Raw genomic sequence first — 14,578 nt, 5'->3', positions numbered from 1 at the left:
TACTTAGCCTTTTAACTTTCTTTTTTTTTTATCAAGAAGAAACTTCATTAATAATGAACTGGTTACAATGATTTTGGGCAACATCTCTTACACAGAAATGACCACTAGACTTCACACTGGAACTCTAAAATGACTGACTGAAAGAGCTAACGAGGCTCCGACTAAAAGAAAACTTGCACAACAACTAAATGACAAGGACAACATGCGCAGAAGCAGTGAAGCTGATTGACCAAGCGTTGTGACTTCAAACCTAACCAAATTGAATAGCTGGATCGTCAGACCTAGGACTAAAGTAAACCCAACACCGTCACCACACTAATGTCAACACCGTCAATCCACTACTTCTCCAAATCGCCATCACCTCTGACCCGTAACCAGACAGGAACGACCCACTAGAAGGCCAAGGATGATTGTCTAGCTAGACATTTTTGCCATCGCTGCTGACCCAACTCCAGAACAGGAACGACCCACTAGATGGCCAAAGAGAAAATTGTCTCTGTCAGAACCTGCAGTGCGTCCTAACCAAACCTTGGTAGTGACTTATTACCAACAAAACAAAACAAAAATAAAATTAAGTTCTAAAACACTAGTAACAAGGGCCCAACAACCTAGACTCGGCCCAACTGCAGCTCCGTCTACCCTACTCCAATCGCCAGCCATCTCTCCTGCCCTCAATCTTCCAGGCAAACATTCCTTACCACCGCCGACCATCGAAGTCCGACTCAAACCCAGCACTGCCACCCCCGAACTGCCACAGTCTCCGCCACACGACTGCCTAAGCTGGATCGCCTCTGCCATCGCCCCATCATATCCCTCATGAGAGTGAGGAACACTATACCACCTCCATCCCAAATCAGATCCATAAGACCCAAAATAGATCGGAACCAACTGACCGGAATTAAGCAGCATAACAGCCAACCTCACCCCCAAAAGCTCGTCACACTCAAGCGATCCTAAACCCTGTGCCAGCAGAAACACCCGCCCACCAGACCAGCATGAAATGACCTCAGATCCGCCGTCGACAGCAACCTCCTCCTCCCTCGACTCACCGACAAACCCCACAATCTCCCCAACTAGCACGAGATCGCGTCGATCTATGACCACATGGCCTCACACGGACTATTTTAAAAAGGTGAATTGGAGGTTTGATAAGTAGGAAATGTTCAAATATCAAATTTAGAGGTTCAAATATAACCACATTTTGCTAAATGGCCTTAGTGGTGGAAACAAAACAAAAAAGTACAACGTACTATTTGGAAGAGGATGTTCAAATTTTTTGTTTTTGATAATTTGTTGATATATTCATAGTGGGACTCTAATGAGGACCATTAAAATGTGGACTTCTTAATCAATAGTTGTGAGACCCATTTTTTCGATCACATGTCCGCAAATCAAACTTTAAATGTTTAGATATTCATGAATAGATCATTCCTGTAAATTTTCCACCAAATTGAAAATTGTTAAGGCATTCATAATCGTGATTTATCATTTAGGAACATGAAAGGTTCATGTTTGACAGATTTGGTTCGTCCATAGATTTGATATAGTTCGGTATCTTAACAATTAACAATTTCAAAGAAAATTTTCAGAAGTGATCTACTTTAGCATACCTAAACATCTAATTGTTGATTTGACGTAATGTGATTAAAAAGTGGGTCTCACAACCGTTGATTAGAAAGTCTTCATGAAATCCTCGTTATAAAAGTCTTCATTAGAAACTCTCTCGATCATATTTTTATAGGGCCATGGAAAAAAAGTAGTTTGCTAGCTTCAATTAACAGTGAAGATTAATTACTGCCATCATTTGATTGATAGCTTGGAATCATATCCTTGTTGTTAACCTAGCTAGCACACACAAGGAACACAACTCAACAAGGTAACTAGGGTTTACCAAAATGTGTAGAAGTGTAAAACAAAAAGGACTACTCGATCGGCTGCAATGGTCTCCCATCAATGATTCCTGAGGAGCCAAATATATTTATAGCAGCTGGAAGTATCTGAAATTCTGAATGCTAGTATCTGTAATTATGTTTCCAGGACCTAATGAAATTAAGAAAGGCCTCCAAAATCTTACAGGAGGTTCCAAATACATTATGCAACGTAATCTACAAGAAACGGGTGATTCTTTGTAGCTACTACTCCCAATGAAAGGGAAGTTTTTGAGGGCTCTGATGATGATGATTTCCCTGTGACTCATCAGATCCCATGTGGAACATTCCTGAGGACTGATGAACATTATGTGCATGGTCACTTGATCCATGGGAGACCAGAACTGAATCCATTGGCTCTATACTGTTGCTGTTGTTGTTCCCATGAAGGCCGAGGCGGTGGTGGTGCATGAGAGATATCGAATTAGGCTGCTGCATCATGTGTCTCAAACCCATCTCAGATGTCTGCTGCTGCGTCTGCGGTGATGACAGAAGAGAGAGAGCACAATCCGAATCGGGGTGGATTCGAGTTGTTGTTAACCTGTCACAAAACATTTTGCTCTTTTCAGACGCAGCAGCCCCAGAAGTAGCAGTTTCTGACATTGAAATGCTATTCAGAAGGGGCTGGCAGACAGAAGCTCCATGAGTTTGGTTGTTGTTACTACTTTGGAAAAGTGCGAATTGCTGCTTGTTCCCTGCTCCTTTATTGTAGCTGCTGCTGCTGGTTGAGGACCCGATAAACATGTTCTGGTGTTGTAGATGATGGTTATGAAGCCCCGTATCGGCTTCAGCTTTGACAACTCCAGCCCAGGTTGGGTTCACAACAGTGGTGGAGGGATATACAAGTGAGCTAGAGAATGGCAACAATTGGGTACCTGCAACAAGTGAACATAAATTAAACAAATGAAAATGCAAGCGAGCAATATGTGATTATAGAAAACAAGGTTTTTGTTTAAACTCAATACCAGATTATATAGATATATACAGAGCTAGGAATAGCACATGCATTGGAAAAGCTAGCATTTCAGCGGCCACTAGATCATCAACAGTGAGAATGGACCACACATATTGATTGAGCTAGCACACTCAGCAAAGTTACTGCTGCTAGATAGGATTTGATTTTATACTCGCAAAAGGTGTTTGTGTGGGTGCAAGAATGAGTCATCTGTTTCTTTTGTGCATGCACATGCCAACTTCTCTAACTTGATTTATATAGGTAAAGTGGCACAAACAATGTTGGAGCTAGCTATCTAGCTAACCTTGGTAGTTGGACAAGAAGCTTCCTGAACGCGACAAGGGTTCGGGTTGAGGCTTCCTTCTCCTACGGTTGTGTCCATCAAGACGTTTCCTGCAGCTTCTCTTTCCTTCATCAAATTCCTCCAGTGAATGGAACCTACAAAAGACAGCAAGGTTTAAGAAACTTGGCTTTCCTGTGATCATGACTCAGAACAGAGAGAGCAAATCTGTAGATATCAAAGGAAAGGGTATTTGGTCCTCAAAACATGTAGATCTCTTTAGAGCAAGATAAAGAAGGCTTGGTCCTTATCAATGCATAAGGACATGTAAGAATGCTTTGAATTTGCCGGACACATTCTACTAAACTAAGGATGATAGCAAAAAAGGAGTTGCTATTTGTTCTATAGTTGAGCAATTTAGCACCAGGAAAGATTCACATCTCACTGTAGTAACCATTCTTTCTTAAACAATGGAGCTGGCTAAGCCTTCATCTCATAAGTAATAGGGGGCAGCACTCTAAATTTTCAAATCCTAAATCATGAAAACTCTGACTCAGTGTAGCAGTGAAAACACAAAAGTACATGATTGCAAAGAACAAAACAACAACCAATGTTTACACTAACAATATGTGACCTTGTTATAAAATCTCATACCTGCTGCATTGCTGGCAGAATCGTTGCTTCTGACCATTAATTGTGACCATTGGAGTCTTAGAATGCAGCTCACAGACCTTATGGCGCCTATGGTAATCCCTACAAGTACTAAGGTCTGATCTACACCCATCAACAAGGCAAGAAACTGTCTGGGATCCATTATAAGCTGCCCTTGACCTCTTTGAAGCCCCGGAAGGCGATGACGATGAAGGTTTGGGACCTCCATGTTGCTTCAACATATCCACCAACTGATTATTACCTGAATCACTCAACTGACCAAGCTTCAAATCAACAGAAAAGTCCCCTTTGATGGCCCTATGTTGATCTCCAAGGCTACTAGACCCATTAACCGTGTCTAAGTTGGAAAAGGTTTCTTGCTCAAGTTCACTCAAATCCCACGAAGATGGTGCTTTCAAGTTCCAGTCCATAAAACCTCTTTTACTTCTAATTAAAGCTTGTGTTCCCCCCAAACCCCCAACTAAGCTTCTCTCTTGCTGTTTGTAATTGTATCACCTTCAAAGAAGAATGTAGTTCACAAGTTCACCAAAATAAACAGAAGTACATAAGAAAATTTGCAAAACAGAAGCAAATTCAGAAATCCAAGCAACTAAGTATTTAATGAGAAACTCAACTCACACAGATTCAAAAGAGTAAAATCCTCTGTCATACAAAACATCAATAAAAAGCCAACAACAGCAATATGCAAATGTAACTACTGTATTAGAAACCCTGAAGTCCAATCCGGAACAATTTATGAGGGAGATCATACAGTGAAAAATGAATTAAAAATTTTTCAGTGGCAAAGCAAGAAATGAAACTATGGGCTGATTAAAGCACATTGCAATTTTCTAAATCTTCAAAAATGAAAGACAGAACCAGACACACCTAAATTAGAAAGTCAGACCTTTCTAGTAGTTCGGAAACAGGAATATATTAATGATATCTGAAGAAGGTGTTGTTCCAAGAAATTGGGAAGCTTAAGATTGAAACCATTACTATTTTGGACCATAAAACAAAAAAATAAACACAACAAACAATAGGGGAAAAGGAGAGAGGTGAGAGAGAAAGAAAGAAAGAGAGAGTGAGTACTTACAGATAAGTGGTGCAGAAGAACAATGGTTTTCCATCTATATATTCACTGACATGGATTCCATTAAGAAACCAATAAAGTGGGTAGTCAAGAAAATAAAATAGAAATCCAAAGCAGAAGACTTTATGAGTTGGGTGTATAGGTTAATAAGTGAAGAATCACTTATTCTACCTGTCAACAAAATGCCATTGGAGGTTTCTGCTGCACATAGAAAGATGGACTTAAAGGAGTGGATAATGTAATGAAAGACTACAACTCTATTAAGAAAATATCAGTGAGAGGGAGAGAGTGAGGTGAGCTGAAGAGAAACTAGAAGGAAATGAAGGGACCAAGATCACTTCCTTCTCTAACTTCATTAAAAAATTTCTTTTTGTCCATTTAGGGTTTGTTTGAAATTGATGCAACTGTGAAAGTAGTAGTAGTATAGAAGAGAGAGAGAGAGGGGGAGATGGGAAGAGAGTGACAGCTTAGCTTGTTTGTAGCTTTCAGACTTTTCTAATGCTAACCAAGAAAATGAAGTACAAAGAGGAAAGGGCAGAGATGGAGGAGGAGAAGAAGATGATGATGATGCTTAGGACAAACCATGTGGCATTGTGTTTCACATTTCATGGCATGTCTTTCTTTTGGGCTTCTTTTAATTGAGACCTCTTGTGTACCCCACGCTCCTCTCCTAGCGAGTGGGAAACAAACAAGTACCCTTTTCGAAAAAATAAAAATAATCTGGGAGCAAATTCCATAACATAGTTTGAATTGAATGGAAGTTTCAGAATTATTAGTCCAAGAATTAATGTAGGGTGTGTGTTTGTGTGTCCCTACCCTTATAATAAGGGACCCCTTAAATATTGTGAATTGATAATTCACAATTATAGGCCTTGTGAAATAGTTAGATTGGCTGTTGTTGAGTTGTTTGATGCTGCTATGCCTATCGCTCACAGAGGGGGAGTCCCATGATACAGAAGTAGGGACTTGAGCAAAACATGGAATTTTATTTGCAAGGTGGTGCTTGTTGCACATGGATTTCGATAACTACATTAGTCAATTAGTCAAGATCCAGTGTTCAAATGAATTCTTTTGTAATTTCGCATATGCCATATAAATGATATCCGGCTACCGCCACGGTTCAAATAATTGAAGTTGGTGAATTGAAGGTCAAACTGAAACCTTTACTTCTAGGGTCTATCATTAAAATACTTTATAAATTATTCGACTGGGTTAAGCATCTTTCCAAATTTTTGTGGGAGTTCATAAATGAACAATTAATATTAAAAGATTAAAGCGACAAGTACTTTGTTATCGTCACAAATTTTAAATTTTCATTCAAGTTTTTCTCTATCTTCTCCCATATGACATGTAAATTGGTCATTATAAATGGTAAAAAATCCCCAACAGCAAACGCTCAACCCACGTATTTCATATTCCTGTTAATTTCACTTCATAACTTTAGTATAATGGTGTTGGCCTCGTCAATATCTGACCAAGAAAATTATGTTCAATTATCTTTAGATGTAAATCTATTGGTGGAAAATTGTTTACTCAACTAGAAATAAAAAAATTTCTATTCTACCCTTAATTAAGCATAATTTTCTTAGTCAATTTGGTAAACATTATTGCAGATTAGTATACACTAAATGTCTTCACATACCTGATGGGTGTGTGAGTAGTGGTTGGTTATTTGAACTAGATAGGTATTAGGATGTGTTTTCTTAATTTTTCTTGTTATTTAATGTAGATAGGCAACTGTGTTTGGGATGAAATCAGCTGTTCCGAATTTCTATGTCTCAATTATGTCCCCTCAACATGATTGGTCCGCAGAGATTATCAAATGGAACAAAAGATTAAGAAAATATTTTTTTAATCTCTGTGGACCAATCATGTTGAGGGGACAGAATTGTGATAGAATACTATGGACAGCTGATTTCATCCCTATGTGTTTATGTGAGGATAATACTGACGAAATTTGGTGTTATAATTGACAAATCGTCTTCTCTTGAACTTTTAATAATGTCATCAAAGTCCAATAAAACATCACACTAGTTATTCGAGCTAACTAGGATCGAGGTTTTCGGCATGAATGTTAAGTTCCACAAATATCTCTGCCGCCCCTCGTTTCTTCTCAAGTATGAGTAACACGACAGTGACGACACCTTCAAGGATTCAACTGAAAAAAAAGTCTACATTATTCTTCCAGATAGTGCTTTACACGAGTTTCGTATGGATCTTATGCTAAACCATATAAACGTAAACATGCATGATCGTGATTAATGGTGGGTGATCGATCAATACAATTCCAAGTTGTAATAATTCCTCTTAGCTAGCTAATTTAAGGGAATCGATGCACGATTTGAGTTGAACGTGCATGATGCGTATGAAACTAGAGCCCCACGAACTCACTGTTAGAACCATCATTGCAGATTACATTCTAGTTCTTACTGTGCTCCATTGACCAACAAAACAACTTTAACAGCCGCATGTTAAAGTTACATCAGACAATGAATGAATGAGAATGAATTCTTAGAAAATTAGGTTTCAATTACCCATCTCTTACCACGTACCGAATTCTGAGTAAAATTTAGGTAAAGGCATAAAGCTAACTCTACATAGGTGTTTGAAGTTGAACCTAAATTTGACAAGGCCCACGTGGTAGACAGGTGGGTAGGGCCCACAAAGTATTTTTGCTTACATGGCCTAAATTATTGCTATTTACGTGAATTCAATTAATAAAGAGAAAAATGCACTATCAGTGGCTCAACTCTTGTGCACCAGCCAAGTTGATACCCAGACTCTCAGTGCTACCAATGTGATACCTGAACTCATATTTGGCTATCGATGAGACACTTCCGTCAGATTTCGCTGACTGCTCCATCAGACATGTGATGTGGCAAGCATGTGGGCCCCAAAATGATATGAAATGACTTAAATGACCCTAGTTTTTTTTTTTACAATTTTATCTCTCCTCCTCTTCTTCTTCTTCTTCTTCTTCTTCTTCTTCTTCTTCTTCCTTTGTTCTTGTTGCTGCGATCTCAATCTTCCCAGAAAGCTTTACTTGTTTTTTTTTTTTTAGTTCAAGAATCAACTTTCAATAGTCCAGAACAAAATTACAGTATATATAATGTTTACATCAACTCCAAGACTGATTACATGGGTTTTAGAGGAAGAATAGCTAGCCTGGAAAAAGTCTGATGCACACATAAAACATTACAATCATTTTAAATCAACCGTAATGCAATGGTACATAATTAATTGGGGATAAAAATTGAATCAATCAAGTTCCCCTTTGTTTGTCTGAATCCCCTCAATTAGAAAGAGACAGAGACAGCCACCCCCATCCTTTACTTCACATACATAACCCAAACAATTAGCAATCAACACAATCCATCGACGCCGCAAGATGAACAAAATCGCGATGATTACAGAGGAAACCTCCACCGCGTCCTCACCGTGCCTCACTAGTGGCTTATGCCAAACCCCAAATTTCATATCGAGGTTTATGAATTGGTATTGGTATTGTGCTTTTCAAATATGGGACAATGATTGAGCAACCCAAATCTAAAATCCAAAAAATCGATAGAACGGAGTCCAGAAACTAATGGATGCAGTGGATTCAGAGAGAGGAAGAAGAAGAAGAAGAAGAAGAAAGGAAGAGGAGAAGAGTCCCACGGATGCGTTGTTCATCTGGGTTCATTAAACCCAGAATTCATCTCCAGCTCAACCTTCACTTCTTCCCCCTTCAGTCCGGGGAGATCCGCCTTGATGATATGGGCATCCGGGGTCTCCTTCTAGTCGATTCGGGTATGGGCGAAGGCAAAGGTGTCTCCGGCAGTGGAGGAGGAGTTGATGAGAGAGCCTATGAAGGGGTCCTAGATGTCGAGGGAAAATGGGTCGAAGACGTTGCTGTGTCGGCCGGTGCCAAAGAAATAAAGAGTCATTGCTGATGGGCTTGCTAAGGTCTTCGATTTGCTGGTGTAGGTAGGTATTGGAAGACTTGGTTACTTTGGATGATTCTCATAATGGAGGAAAAGTGGAGGTTTTGATCGATTAGGATGCATTTTAGGCAAAAAGACATGTTTGCCCTTTTTTTTGGGCCCACGTGCTTGGCAAGTGACTTTTTTAATGGAGCCGTCAGCAAAATCTGACGGAAGTACCTCGTCGATAGCAAAATATGGATTCAGGTATCACATTGGTAGCATTGAGAGTTTGAGTATCAACTTGGCCGATGCAAAAGAGTTGAGGCACTGATGATGCATTTTTCTCATTAATAAAGTGCGTTGGTTGAATGGTCGCGGCATAATGAATGACCGCGGTTGAATAGCCACGACATAATGGATGGCCGCTAGTGAATGCCCGCGGCGTAATGAATGTCCGCGATTGAATGGTGTTAGTCAAGTTCATAAAGGTCATTAGATGCAGGTGTTAAAATGATTCAAGATATTTAAAAGTCGCGGAGATTAAATGCACGGTTATGAGTTTTAATTCCCAAGTTAGCAATTACTTCATTCAAATGCATGTAACCGCGCATTGATTCTCAACTTTGAATTCTTGCAATCAATACGGTCTCGATAGTTACGGCCAAGATTGTATCTTTTCCTTTATTGAGTAATGTATCATTCACTATAAAAAAGACCCTAGGCATCTTTATTAGAGGTCCTCGACCAAACGCTCTATGCAATTACACAAATTTGATCTTCAACAACAATTATCAATCTTTATGTGTTTATCTTATCTCTTTCTTTACTCGTATTTATTTTTCCTGCAACTTAAATTACTGTCTTTTACATTCCAACAATTTATCTTTTTGCTTGTTACTTTGCTACACTTTATTTCCCGCGGTTTACATTCTTGTTCTGTATCTTCCTGCATTTTATTTGCTGCACTTTTACATTCCTGCACTTCCATTTATGCTATTTATTTACTGTTGTTTACTTTACATCATTTACTTTATACAAATATTAAGAAAATCACAAAAAGAATCATCGTCACCTCACTTTCATATTCACTCACCGAGTTGCATAGCACGAACATTCCAGCTAGGTAAGGGCGATCTGTGCTAAAGTCCTTGCATTCAAGGCAGAGAGAACCCCGCGGCCAAGATTGATCCTTCCTCGGCCCACAATCAAGTGATCAGAAGTCATATCATTGCAAAATCTACAAACAAAACAAAATCTCGCTTAGCCTCCCGGACGCAAGTTGGCACGCTCTCCAGAATGACACGTGTAAGCTAAAGAAGCTCTCGGCCCAGTGACACGGGGCCGAGACGAATTTTAAGCAAACAGTAGGGCAAACTAATGTAGTCCCCTCATTTTATATGATTAACAAGGAATAGAGAAATGTACTTACCTTTTCATACGATAATCATTTGCATTATTTGGGGTGTAAGTAAAAATATATAAGTGATATTATTCATAAACCAGTTAGCTATATCGATCATCATGATAATTTGATTATTTGTGAGAAATATAGGTTCTTTTATTAGTTTGGTTACAATTTACAAGCTAGTGAATTTATTCTAAAAAAAAAAAATCTCAAAAACAAAAAAAAAACTAGTGAATCATTAATACATCTGAATTTCAAGGATTGAGTGTGTGATAGAGGATACCTACATAATGAACAGTTCGAATGCTACACAACTCTACACCAAAAGTCGACCGCGCATAATTACTTGAATTAAGAACTTTAAAGATTCCCCCAATAATACGTTAATTCATACATTTAGTGAGTGTCGATCCTCAAAAAAATAGTTGACACAGACTATAATTAGAAGTAAATTTGTATTATTCCTTGACATGTACAAGACCATACTACATTGTCCAATACGAAATTACAGAGAGATGTACCAAAAGCATATAGAAAAATAGATAATAGATCCGCTGTCCTATTATGCCTACTCCATATTTATGATGACGACGAGTAGATAGTCGGAAGATTGGAAATTTTTGGTGTTTAAAAGCGCATGAGCTGTGTGTGTAATCATTGTTTATAGTTTTGCTCGTGTATAATTTTATTTTCTTACTAGCGTGCATATCAAATATAAACAAGGTACAAAAACAAATTCACTCTCAACTCTCATATCCGTACTTACATACCATGTTTAACAATAGATTAATACATGAATCTATCACATACATGTAATTATCACACTTATGAGATTCGTTTATTCAACAAAGATCATATTTGCTTTAACAAAACTTTTTCTTGAATATTACTTTGACTATTCGTGAATTATTGTGCGTGAAAATAAGCGTCACATAAAAACAACATATAATACAAAATGAGAGTCGCTAATTTTTTCTTTCTTTCAATTATGGTCGATTGAGTGTTTTATTAGAATGAAACTTTTTTTTTTTGAAAGAAATGTGGATTTCATTAAAACGCATGTCAAGATGGCCATTACATATTTTTTTAGAGTAGGATGTCTTGATTTTGTGGGAAGACTTGTCCTCGTGCTCTGCCTTCTCTCTAGAAACTAGAGAGAGAAAGTAGATCTAAAACCATCCTCCCCCTTCTCTCTTGCCGAGATCTAGATCCAATCGGATCCTGATCTCCGGCTTGAGAGTCGGGGGAGCACTCTCTTGTTCGGGCTTCTTGTCCCAGTTCCTTTTTGTGTTGTTTGCATCTTATTTTTCCCTTCCCACCTCTTCTCCGGCTAGTGGCGGTTCTAGAGGGGATGATGGCTCAGGCTACTGACGTGGCTTTTAGGCAGGGATGCCGCCCTGGGTTGGTGGATCTATGCTCGATGCGGTTTCTGGCGTCTCCACTGGTTCTGGGATCGGGGAGGTGGACGGGAGCTAGTTCTCATGGCAGGGTCGATACGGGGGTGGCACTGTTCCTTTCTTCCGGGTTCCAGGGTGGTCGGCGATGTGGTGCGGTGGTGGTGCGGCCCTGGGCTACGGCGCGGCGGTGCAGGGCTACGGCACAGCGATGTGGGGCTATGGAGCAGCGGCGTGGTGTCGGCGGCGTGCGCTGCCAACCGGTTTGGTGTGCCACAGCGCCTCGGAAAGTGTGGTGGTTAGGCCGAGCATCTGTTTATGGGCCTTGCCGGTGGTTTGTTCTTCCTAGTTACTCTATTTTTAGTAATTTCTTTGTGCTCGTTGTTTTATTGTTAATTAGTCTATATCCTCTTGGATGGAATTGGTCACTATGGATTCCAGATTTGCTTCGTTCTACACCACCCCTAAATGATCTAACGCTCGTTGGCTGTTTATTCGTTCCCCAATTGCGTGTGGCTCGATTGCTTCGGCAAACACACACTGCTAGGTTACTCGGTGTTTCTTGGGCGTTCTTGAGCCCTATGTGTGTCCCAACCGGTGTTGAAAGAGGCAAGATGGTGCTATGGCGGCTATTTCTCTTCCAGCTAGGATATGGAATCGGCGGCAGTAGGGTTCTGAGAAGGGAGATGTCTTCCTCTTGGGGCCTGATAGCTATTTCTGTAGGGTTTTCTTATTTAAATGTTTGCTGGGCCTGTGTGCCTCATTTGCTGGGCCTGTGTGCCTCTGTATCTGGGCTTGTGTGCCTCTTTATCTGGGGTCTTATGTACCTCTTGTATTTTGTTATCTGGGGCCTTTTGTGCCTCTTTATCTGGGGTCTTATGTACCTCTTGTATTTTGCTTGATCCTTTGGATCTTCTAATACAATCATTGACCAAAAAAAAAAAATGGCCATTACATATTCTTCTGCTGCCTTCAACTAGATAGATCAAGAAGTTGTAGTAAGAGAAACTAGTGTGATACATAGAGAAATACCACCTATATTCAAACTAATCGCTCACTAATTAAAGTGAGCCTATAAACTATGGGGTTATGAGACATAGCATATAGGCCCAACACCACACAAGAACCTAGCTTTCTTGCTCGCCCTTCAAGCTAGGGCCAGAAGATTTGGCTATGTAGGTTAGCCATAGAACTTCTTCCGCACCAACTTTCCTTGGTTTAGGCCCCGAAGGAGAGGTCCGACCCAATATGAAGTGGGTCCGAAAGCAACCCAACAATTTGACAACCCCTTTTGATCCGGAAGAACTAACCTGGGCCCAAACAAAATCCCATTTTGACATAACATTGGACACCCCAGTTACTATGGGCACCCAAGCCTTTGAAAGCCGACCACTGATAGTCAGCTTAACAGCGTCGCCGATCACCGCCGTCATCCTCAACATAGTTGCAGCCCCACTAGCGCTGCTGCATAGCACTTATAGTGCACCTCCAATTGCCCCAAGTACCCTATTCCGTATAAAACCCGATGTGCCAAACCGAGAGATAGGATCATCCAGGCAAGAATTGAGCCGTCGAGATTCAGGCCATAGCATGGGTACTGCCATCAGTTCAGAGACAATTTCAAACAGAAGCAATAATGCCCAAAGTTGTTCCAAATTTGATCCATTGAGATTTTGACCCCGAACAACATTGCAAGGCAGTGCTAGAAGTGGCGTCACCTCCATCTCAGCCTCGTAGGGAACCATCACGCCAGTCACACAGCGAATCTGGCCACCCTCTCGACTTGGATTCAGGCCGTCTCCCTGATCTGGACCCCACCAGACAACCCCATGATGATCATTAGGCCAATCAAATTGCCAATACTTTGAATCCTTCACGCCGCCGCCATGGACATCAGTGGTAGAGCTTGAGAGGTGTAGATGAGATAGTACCCAATTGGATGGATTGAACGATAGAAATGGACCCGAACAGACATGCCCTGGAAGTCGGCCGGAGCCGCTGTGTTCGTCGCTGCCACAAGAAGGCAACACTAGTGTTAGCGCGAGAAGCGTCGCTGGGAGTGCTAGGGTTTTCATCGCTTATTAATGATGGTTAACTAATAGGTTTATTAGAATGAAACTTAATTATGCATTGAAATGTCTATATTCCCTAATTTTAGGGAAATTAGTCCCCCTTAGCCCTCTAAACTTTGGATTTCCCCATTAACCTTAAGATAATTGATTTTGTTACCTAATACCCAATTAATTTTTATTTATTTTTGGACTATTTTGTTCTCTCCTCATTTGTCACCGGAGAGGTCGTCGGAGATCTCATAAAAGTATTAGTAGGTTTATTGACCCCAATAAAAACTATTATTTATCCATGTACTTTGCTATCTAAAACAGTTCAGTCCCTCACCTTTTAAATTAAACATAATGCTATTTGTTCTCTTAATTTCTCATCTAGTAGGTATAGTTGTCTATTATCCCCCTCGTTTCCTCTTTTTTTTTTTTAATTAATTTTTTCCTCTCTTTTTTATTTTATTTTTTCTGCTTATCTCTTCTTCCTCTTAAGTACGTTGTGACCGCCACATGGCGGCCACTGGAGCTCGATGGTGGGAGGGAGGGAGAGAGAGAGCTCGGTGGTGGAAGAGGAAGAAGATGTAAACAGAAAAAATAAAAATAAAAAGAGAATTGTTCAAGTAAATCCGGAATATATGTCTAGCCCAAACTCTAGGTTACTTGACCTAGTGGTAATAGGGTTAGAATTAAAGATAATATCGGAGAAACTTGGAGATATCCAATCAATTGTAATATTATGTTTCCTTAAAGAACTCTGATTCTATGCCTTGTAATCCTCTATATAAATAGGCCCCTATTATCAATGAAATTACGACTCAATTATCTCACAATTTCAGTTTTCCTTAAACACGTTATCAGCACGAGCCCAAGCCCTAGCCCTAAAAACCAAAATCCTAAAACTCTTCTC

The 14,578-nt window shown here is 40.0% G+C and overlaps 1 protein-coding gene across 2 annotated transcripts; it reads right to left on the bottom strand.

The window, feature by feature from the left end:
• Window positions 1–1,933: 1,933 nt before the first annotated feature.
• Window positions 1,934–5,501, bottom strand: LOC112175143 (squamosa promoter-binding-like protein 13A). 2 transcript variants are annotated; one of them, XM_024312808.2, is made up of 4 exons: window positions 4,911–5,501; window positions 3,818–4,330; window positions 3,188–3,321; window positions 1,934–2,803 (listed from the first exon to the last, which is right to left on the bottom strand). In XM_024312808.2, exons 2-4 carry the CDS (start codon window positions 4,243–4,245, stop codon window positions 2,136–2,138), a joined length of 1,230 nt encoding a protein of 409 aa, XP_024168576.1. In that variant the 5' UTR covers window positions 4,246–4,330; window positions 4,911–5,501; the 3' UTR covers window positions 1,934–2,135. The 2 variants fall into 2 exon arrangements, with proteins under 2 accessions (XP_024168576.1, XP_024168577.1); XM_024312809.2 differs by having other exon boundaries at window positions 3,818–5,501.
• Window positions 5,502–14,578: the final 9,077 nt, after the last annotated feature.

This window comes from Rosa chinensis, chromosome 7, assembly GCF_002994745.2.
Source record: "Rosa chinensis cultivar Old Blush chromosome 7, RchiOBHm-V2, whole genome shotgun sequence".
In the NCBI taxonomy this organism is placed as follows: domain Eukaryota; kingdom Viridiplantae; phylum Streptophyta; class Magnoliopsida; order Rosales; family Rosaceae; genus Rosa; species Rosa chinensis.
Note: the sequence above shows the minus strand (reverse complement) of the source record. Positions and strands in the feature narration are given on the sequence as shown.

Bases quoted from the DNA above. Each gene is read 5' to 3' on its own strand.
- LOC112175143 (XM_024312809.2), bottom strand. From the start codon at position 4,245: ATGGACTGGAACTTGAAAGCACCATCTTCGTGGGATTTGAGTGAACTT. The intron at 3,322-3,817 runs GTATGAGATTTT...TGTCTTTTGTAG, and splicing joins TTCTGCCAGCAATGCAGCAG to GTTCCATTCACTGGAGGAAT. The intron at 2,804-3,187 runs GTTAGCTAGATA...CACTTGTTGCAG, and splicing joins CTTCTTGTCCAACTACCAAG to GTACCCAATTGTTGCCATTC.